The sequence below is a fragment of the Pavona decussata genome, unplaced genomic scaffold (genome assembly GCF_977016875.1).
Source record: "Pavona decussata unplaced genomic scaffold, jaPavDecu1.1 SCAFFOLD_26, whole genome shotgun sequence".
Taxonomy (NCBI): Eukaryota; Metazoa; Cnidaria; class Anthozoa; order Scleractinia; family Agariciidae; genus Pavona; species Pavona decussata.
The window spans coordinates 1,725,295-1,734,744 of NW_028145449.1; the positions used below are offsets into that span (position 1 = coordinate 1,725,295).

General features: G+C 38.4%; 1 protein-coding gene across 1 annotated transcript; it reads left to right on the top strand.

Annotated features, from left to right (window-relative positions):
- Positions 1-226: 226 nt before the first annotated feature.
- LOC146485470 (uncharacterized) lies at positions 227-2,258 on the top strand. The gene is made up of 2 exons (XM_085103294.1): positions 227-731; positions 2,109-2,258. Exons 1-2 carry the CDS (start codon positions 227-229, stop codon positions 2,207-2,209), a joined length of 606 nt encoding a protein of 201 aa, XP_084959420.1. The 3' UTR covers positions 2,210-2,258.
- Positions 2,259-9,450: the final 7,192 nt, after the last annotated feature.

Below are 9,450 nucleotides of genomic sequence, written 5' to 3' on the forward strand. Positions count from 1 at the left end.
AGGCGATCGGCTGGGTATCATCTTTGTACCGCAAAAGCGAATCACTGATTGGTAGAGAAACTGACAGCTGTCATCTATTAAGGACATGTATCGGAACTTGTTAATGAGCCCTGATTGGTGGGGCGGAGCTTGTGGCAATTGAGGAATGCAAAAAAAGCCAACAAAAGATATCTAGCATAGGAGAAAAGGACCAAGACCCACGCGAGACGCGCGCCATAAATCATCAATGGACGACACTTCGGAAAAAGGACAAGGCGGTTCTAGACGGTACCATCTTCGCCCAGTTTCTCGGGAATCGCGAAGCAAGCTGGCTGTTTTGGCAGCGTTTGAAGAGGATGAAGAAGTGTGTTGTGATTGTTTTAGCGATTCCACAAGGCTTCGAAGATACCCTCATTTGAGATCAGCACGGGACTGCGCCACTGTGAGAGAAAGAAACCGTATGCATAAGCTGAACAGGGCGTTTGAAGAACTAAGAAAAGTTATTCCTAAAACGAGCTACGATGGAGAGGAGAAACCTTCGAAAATCGCTACGCTGAGACTAGCGATTCACTACATCTCCGTGCTCTCGAGTGTTTTGGAACAGAGTTCTACCGAGGGAAAAGATGGGGACGAACTTGAACCAACAAACAAAAGGCAGCGTTTGAGCGACGAAGACCAAGATACGTCATCTAACGCAAGCAGTAATGAATTTGGATCAGAGCATTCTCCAGAAGGAATCTTCTTTAATGAGAGTAAGTTTTTCTAAGCTTTATTTAATCAAAAGTATACACATTAAATTAAATTCGTTTAAACGCAACAGGATTCTGTTTATTCGTTTGATTTAAAAAGGTGGCAAATTTTACACCTATCTAAGGGGTAACTTCAAGGGGGTGAAGTTAGCAAATTTAAACCCCCAGCGTAGAGGAATCTACGATTTAATTTTTATGCGTTTTCGCAACCAAACGTGATAAAGAAACGATCGAAAAGCAACGAAAGAGATTTGTTTACCTCGATGTTACAAAACGCAAACATATCATCTGTCTAAACTAAGCCTAGCTCCAAGATTGGAAGAGGTTAATTGACTTTTAGCCTCCAGTTTACTGAGTGCAATTGTTGACGACTGTTGAAAAAGGTTTCCTAATGTTTAAATAGAATTGCACAATCAATTTCTATTACATGCTTCGATAACTAAGTTCGAATGCACTGAGCTTGTCAGTATTATATTGACTTCAAATCATGTTTAATAGACGGCTGGTACCTTTAACTATTACGGAAAAGAAAAGATTCTTCGATAAAGGAGGTCGGGATAGCCAAATAAATTGTTGCTTTTACTGCAGAATGTAAGAAAATTAATTGCGCGCAGTTTTAATACGGCCGAAGATTGAAAAGGCAATAGTGTATTCAGTAATCCCTGGAGTTCTAACTATTGGGTCTGTTTATAAAAACCTGTTTATAACCCGGCTACACGAACTAGTGTGGCCTGATTCGAATAAAAGCTACTGAGCAGTATGTTCCTGTGGTACTGTTTATAATGCTGAACACATTGGCTCTAACTGTTGAGTCTGTGGATAAAATTCTAAAGTGTGTCTATTCAAATGAAAGCTACTGAGTAGTGCTATCTTGTTGGCTGGTTGGTGCTGTTTATTATGCTGTGCAGGGTGGCTCTAACTGTTAAGTCTGTGGATGAAATCCGGCCAAAGTGTGACCATTCAAGTGAAAGCTACTGAGCAGTAGTTTCCCTTCGTGTTACTAACTAAGGTGGCTCTACCTGTTTAGTATGTGACTCAGTGTTCAAATGAAAGCTACTAAACCTTGAGCAACTGCACACAGTCCTAAGAGGTTAATAATTTTAATTTATTTGCATTAGGTGTTTGTAACGTTTGGGTAGGCAAATAGGATGTCAAACTGTGACCATTGATATAGAAGAATTCGCCAGTATCTTGTGTCGTTAATTTTGTCCCGAAGGAAAATTGTCTACATGGCAGGAAATGGTTTCATGCAGATAAGTTGAGACCTCGTTCATGAGGTTTATATTAGAATTTAAAGTCATGGCGTATACATGAAAGAAAACACATTTATAAACTGTGGAAATAATGAATTAATGTGAGTTTAAAATTGTCTCTATGCAGGTTTTTGGTGTGGAGCGCTTGATGAGTTTGTTGGTCCAAACTGGGATGATCTCTCACTTAATGACGCCCTTGAAGCTTACTCCATCACCGAGACATCATGACATATGACATATTGTCTGCGATGAAAATCTTTGTAACAGATTCATTCAACGAAAGCCAAGACGTTTCAACAGACAATGGCTGAAAAGAAGTACCGTTGAAACTGAAAGATATGATATATAAGCTGTGTATTTGAGCACAAAGTTGAGTCAAAGAGATATATACTGTAAGTTCAATCTTGCTTCTTGGTGAAGTTTGACGATGACGTCTGTAAATTTCTGTACAGCAGATATTTCTTGTAGTATTGTTTATTCAGCACATTATGACGTACGAGACCATTTAAATGAAGCCAAGTAATCAATACTCTAATGCTGCGATTTTTGCTGTTCAAAGGGGTTTCAAACTTTAATTGAGGCTGAAAGTTGATCCTTCAAACAAAGGTTTCCTTTGGTACTACTCATTAGCAGTGCAAGACGTTTATAGCTTTTGAATCTCATTCAATGGCTGAAATTGTATTTAAGAGCAGTCAAACGAATGTTATGGCAGTGCTTTAGTTGACTTTTACTATTGAGTTTAACGCATAGTGCTCGGTATAGAGGTATAGACTCTATAGAGTCTTTCCCCCCTCCCACCCCCCCCCCCCCCCCCCTTCTATAAAATTTGTATCAAAAAATTCAAGAATACATGGCGGTCGTTCGGCGGCTACCAAAGGGCGAACCCAATTTGCTTTTGACTCGTAACAAGGCAACCTTAACCTTTTAAGAGAATTGAAGCAACCACAAAGGCGATTTGATATGGGAACTTAAGTTAATTGGTTCATTTTTTATTTTTGGTCAGTTGTCATTCAAAACTGAGAGAGCTGCTAAGCAGTATTTTCCTCTATTTCGACTGAATTTCCAGTGGCTAACAGTAAATTTTAAACGAATTATCGATGAAGTACTTTAATTAGCAATCCATAGGTGGGAACAATTGACTAATTGGCTCACGTTCTTAGCCATAAAATCCTGAATTCAATCATTTCCGACGTCGTTTTTCATACAGGAATGGCGGAAATCCAAAACAGCCAGCTCCCAGTCTTATCGACGTAGAAAGGTTCGCAGAGTCGCGAGGGACAAGCGCTTGATTAAACCTTTTTTTTTTTTTAATTATAAGCTTTTAATACGAATTTTTTGGTTTAGGAATAAATTGCTAAACTAATGCAGAGGAAACAAATAAGCTGGATCTAGAAATATGAATTCAATGTCTTGCAACTCAACGTCTTGGAAAAGCTTTCTTGTCGAATTCGCCTTACAATTCTTGTTAGACTTGTTAGAGCGAGGGTACTTAGGCTTGGCAACGTTATAAAAAAGCAAACTCCTTGTAACACATACATTTTTTTTTATTTTATAACTACCTCGAATTAGAACATGTTTGATTTGGCTTTAACAAGAAAGATGGCCGAGAGAATAGTTTATTGAACAAAGAGATAAGCGAGTTTATGCAAAAGTCAAGTTTTGTTTAATTATTTAAGGTTCTGCTTGCAGTAAATATTAGTCAAACTGACAGAAATAAATGGTTGTCAATGAGCATTTGTTTGTTGTTTCCAATAGCATTTCATCTGATGGTTGAAAACCCAAACCGGCTTGGTCATGTAGCTTCAGTGGGGGACATAACAAAAACCTTTCCACCTATTGTGCTTCTACAAACTCCTTGTCCACTCATATACAGGAAATTAAAATGATATCGCAACCGCAACCGCACTTCCGGAATCGAAGACCGACTCGGACCGTGGAAGTTTGGACTTCCGGCTATCCATGCAAATATGCAACAGGCAAATAAATACCTCTTACTAACCGAGTTTGAGGTCCGTACTAGTCTGTAAGTTAAGCCGGACCGAGTTTTTACCCGTTGATGTATGGCCCGGGCGCGCGGGCCATAAATCAACGGAAAGTTTTAAACGAGGATTCGTAACTTACAGTACGGACCGAGAAAACGAGGTTAGTAAGCTATTTATTATATCGCTGAGGTTAATCGGGCGCGCGGAAAAGGAAACTAGTTGAAGTTTAGCGGGCCGTACAGTGAAATACGGCCTGCAAAATTGACCAATCACAACGCACGTACTAACTGAGAGATTTAATAATGTCCGTAAACAATTTACTCAACGTACTTTTAGCTGACGATTTTCCCGAAGAGGGCAATTATCATTTTTGTTAAGCCTACTTCAAGAGGGAAGCTGTTAAGTCTTTTAATCACTGAGCAAAGATTGATAAACTCTAAAAGTGGATTAAAACCCATTCCGTGTCATTTGAAAACGTGTAAAACCTGGTAATCTGAAACAAAGCCTCTTCGTTTCACGCTAATCTTATTTAAAAATATTACAAATAAAATACTGTTAAATTCCGATTAAGAACCCTGGGATTTTAATCGATAAAAAGATATAATATGGGCTGTCTCAGGAGCGCTTGTTTTCGGAGGGAGGTTCAAATTGGAGAAAATTCTATGTTTGAAAATTGGGTTTGACAATAAAATAAGAAAACATCTTAAAGCCTAAAGACTTAGGTTCGCGCAGTAGGGCTTATGTTTGGATTGATTCTAGTGTCAACAGTTTAGCTAGGGAATTTATATTTGGGTGAGGGGAGGGGTTGTATTCAGAATTGTGCGGCATTCTTGGAATGAGGAGGGACTCTCACCACACCATGTAGGGAAGGTAGCGCCTGACTGAAACTTCGTTAGTCAAGCTAGTGTGACGAAAGTGGATTCAAAAGTCATCGCGAAATGCGACACCGGTAAAGATGGCCATAAAGTCGTATTAAAAATACATGCTTCCTTTGCTTTCATAATCAAATAATCCTACTACTACATCTTTCGGAAGTAAGCATGCAAATAGCCTGCGTAACTGGTGGCTTTTATGGTTCCTCGCGGCGAAGCCGCTCGTTGACGCGGCTTTGCCGCGACTACCGCGGTTCTCTCCCCATTTCACCCGCAGCTGCACCACTCGTTTTGGCCCGGCTTTCCCGCCCACCAAAACCGCCAGCCACGCAGGCTAGCATGCAAAGAGATTTCAAAAGTAATCATGCATGTGCGTGAGCCGGTATCAAATTAACTCCAGTAAGAAGTGCACAAAATCATCATGTAAGTTGACAATTTATTTGATTTGGCAATTACATTTATTGACCCTGAAAACACGCCATAGATTGGAAGCCGTTGATTTAAATGAACCAATCAGTGAAGGGAATTTGAATCACGTTAACACTTGGCGCCATGTTTAAAATTCAGTAAGTCAGTTGACGAAGTAACACGAAGCAGCCGACATGTTGGAACTTTTCCGTGCAAACAAGACGAAAGAGAAATGGCGAGTTGAATTTTCCTTCTTTATTAGCTTATCTACAGAAAACAAACGTATTGAAAGGAGCAGCTCAAGGAGACATTCAAAAACAGGTAAACGATCGGTTAGCCAGAACGTTGTTTCAGCTTCATGTGCCACATAGGCGCGACGAGGATCCAGTCAAGTTCAGAGTCTATATGGGTTTATTCCGCGGAGCTAGGCTCTTGTTGATGTTTATTGTTTCAGACGGAATTTTAATATATCTAAATTGGGCTACTGGGGACCAAAAAGCCTTTCAGGGAAGGTGGGGGCTGAACGAGAACATCGCGGGCGGCTCTAGGCGGAAGGAAAGGACCTGAATGTTTCGAAACTTCAAACCGGATTGTTTGGCTAAATGGACAGCGCTCCTTCAAACACATGGTTCAGCAATGGGTACACGTATGGCACCATCATACGCTAATTTTTCTCTCGCCATAAACCACGTATCTTACCAGTAATAATCAAAGATAAAGGAGTGTGTTCGATGATCTCGATCCCAGGTTCTCCCTCCTTTGCCAAGGTTGTGATGATGTCATTCAGTCCTGCAAAATCTGCGGGGGATGTCCCAAGATCCATTCATTCGTTGTCCCATACAATCTCGATTCCAACCTGTATTAGGAGTGCGTTCTTTCTACGTCGAAAGCAATTATCAATAGGAAATTAACGCTCCATTAAATTAACGCCAATTTTAAAAATTCGCGTTACTTTTTGTGAACGTTCATTTCCAGGCTGTTAACTAAGTGTAGCGTTCATTTCTGCGACCTTAATTTCCATCATTTTAATCCCAAAATCCAGACATTTCTTGACACCTAGAAAAACAATAGCTTTCCTTTTTCCGCCTACTGTATTTGAATCTTTCACAAATTAAACTGGGTAAATCGTTTACAATATTTATGGTTCATGGTCGCTACAGAGAGGGAAATACCAACATCTGCCTCTTGGATTTCAGCCAAGATAGATTTTGAGTCTGTAATCTTTCTTCACGGAAAACGAAATCTCCTCTGTTTTCTCTTTTAAAATATTCAGACTTGTAAAAGTTCGTAAAGAGATTGTAAAGTGTGGAAAAGGGAATAAGTAAGAGTACAATTGGAAACAGTAGGTTACAAAAACAACTCCACAAGGTTACTTGGGGACACGCGACCTCATTAACGTTTGATCATAATATGTGCCCTCCGTTCTAGAGTTTGCTTATTATAGGAAATTACTGGAAGAACATCAATATTATGTTTTGTTGCAGGAAAAGGCCATTCTCAGTTGTATCGTGTGAGAATGAATTAACGGAGCTAAAGAGTTGGGTCGACGTTTTTTCCAGAAGATGCACTTGTAAGAAAACTTTAATTTCAGTTACTTTAAGAAAATATAATTATAGTTCCTATTTTATCGACCTTCTTATATTACGATAAAAATCTTCGAGACATTTTCAATTAAATTTGATCACTAAATGTGTCCTTCCCTCTTGCTTTTCTCGCTGACAAGAACCCTGATAAACTGCACTTAGTAACTTTGTCTTCCTTGGGGAGGGGGGAGGGTTGCTCCTCGAGGTTTCAAACAATCAAACCAATAGAACGGTTCCATTAATGTCTCAAATTAATGCTTTTAATATGAATCTTTGGAAAAAGAAAAGAAAAGAATAAAACGATAATAAAATAAGGCGAAGCTAAAAAGAAGAATCAGGCAGGGGAAGGGTAACATTGGCAAGATGGATGCTGACCAAACTGTGAGCATAGATTCCCCTTGGTGTATGTGTTGTGGTTCAATTTTGCCCTTGGTTTAAATTTTATTTTTCATTGTTTCAAACTCATTATCATACATTACCATGCCCAAGAACAATAGGAAGATAAAATTCAAAGCTAGGATAATTTTGAACCACAACATATGTATCTTCTTTTATCTCTATCTTAATTAAATCTCCTCTTATTTAATAAAAGAAAACTTAATCACAGAAATTCAATGTTTCTCTCAGTGAAATAAGATAATTCAAACAGTTCAAACGCGGCAAAGAAATATCACATATTTTCAAATTTATACGTATAAGATAGGATTTATAACCAATCTGGCAAGTTGGTCTCAATCTTCTTTTCTCTATCATAATGGAAGGTTGACCTAGCTAGCTTACGATTCCACAAGCATTGATTCCCTTTAATTCCTATCGTGTTAATTTGAAGAATAACTACAATCCTGGCCATAAACCTTGTAACAGTTTGAACGGATTTCACCCTCTTCCTCTTTTCAAAGTTGTTTCATCCGCAAAACAATTTACAATCGAGCGATGATTAGGATGAAACAACTTTGAAAAGAGGAATGGGGTGAGATCAGAAGAGTAGATAGATTTTTTTCTCGTCAGATAGTTCAAAAGTATATGAATTTTTATTTTCTGAAAGAAATATGAAAAGAGACTTTAAGGCTTCTTTTAAAAAAGGCACGATTTGAATGTGCGGGAAAATACTCCAAATAGCTTATTCGCGAACAACAAGATAAAAAATGTCAGGTTTAATTTATTCATTGTAACATAGGCGTGGAATTCCGCGTCAAATATGCCATTTTTATAGACCAGCGATTGGCTCCAGCTTCTAATCTATATTCATGACCAAAAGTGCAGAATTTTCGCCAATCCGAGCAACTACTTGGCGAGTGAGGACGCGTGAAGGTGACATCCGTCGTTGAAGCTTTGCTGATACGCAAGGATCATCAAATTCTTTAAAGAGAGGAACATTCGCTCCACTAAGATGCTAATGGTAAGTGTCTAGTTTCGTTAAATGTTTTCAGTACGTAAAATTCCGAAGCCAATCGTTAGCGCGTCCTGGAGTTTGGTTTTTGATCGACGTTGTGCCGGGTTCACTGTATTCTTCGTGGTTTTATATTAGAATAATTCAACAGTACCTAGTAACAGTTACAGAAGAGTTAACGATAAATAAATTGAATTTGTGATCTTTTCTGTGGCAAGAACCTTTTTTTCCAAATTGTTCGAAGCGGCCACGTGTTGAGAACTTTGTCGACTATTTTGCATTTTGTATTATTGATCAGTCTTTTGCCTCAAAGAACTCATTCAGACAATTTGTTCTTTTGAATATTGAGTGCAATTTCACTCTCCCAATTTGTTGGCTTTCTTTACCAACTTTCGCTGTGTGGTAATGTTTATCATGCTGTACAAGGTGGTTCCAACTTTTGAGTCTTAGAAGTGTGACCATTCAAAGGAAAGCTACTGAGCAGTACTTTCATGTGGTGCTGTTTATAATGCTGTTCTAACTTTTGAGCCTTTCAATGAAATACTAAAGTGTGACCATTCAAATGAATGATACTGAGCAGTGCTTTCCTGTAGTGCTTTTTGTTTTTCGTTACATCACAGAAACAAACTTGGATATATTTTTGTGTCAAAATGTTTACCAAAGCATATGTGTTGTTTTTGTTTTGGTATATTTGTTGAAAAGGAACTCATGTGTTTTGCTTGTTTTGTTTTTTCAGAAAGGACATTTTCACGAGAATAAAGACAGAACAGGAGGAGCAAAAGGATCAGAAAAGAGGAAAAAGCATTGAAGTAAAGCAAACGGAAGAAGATAAGATTTCGCTTTTGTACAAAAATGACACCTTTGAAAGATGGTGGTGGTGTATGACAAAACTATTTAATCTTCAATTCAGCGGCAATAAATTGGTGATCTGTTTATTAAAATGTAGTGTTTAAATTTTGCAACTATCTAACCAATTTGTGAGAGGGCAGGTCCTGGGGGATTAAGGTGATATTTTCAGTCAGAAATGCTGACGCTCGAATATACGGTCGCTTAATTTTTAAAACACTGTCGATGCAGCAGAATTTCTTTCAATCCTTCTGAAATATACCAGCCATTATCTTTTTAAGGTATTATTCTGCAGATCGGTTAAGGAATTTTTAGCGTTAACTCTGAGCGATCATTACATTATATACATAATTTATTTTAAGGCCACATTTTTCATTTCGCGATTTCA

Coding starts and splice junctions, on each gene's coding strand:
- LOC146485470 (XM_085103294.1), top strand. CDS start 227: ATGGACGACACTTCGGAAAAAGGACAAGGCGGTTCTAGACGGTACCAT. Junction 732..2,108: donor AGGAATCTTCTTTAATGAGA/GTAAGTTTTTCT, acceptor GTCTCTATGCAG/GTTTTTGGTGTGGAGCGCTT.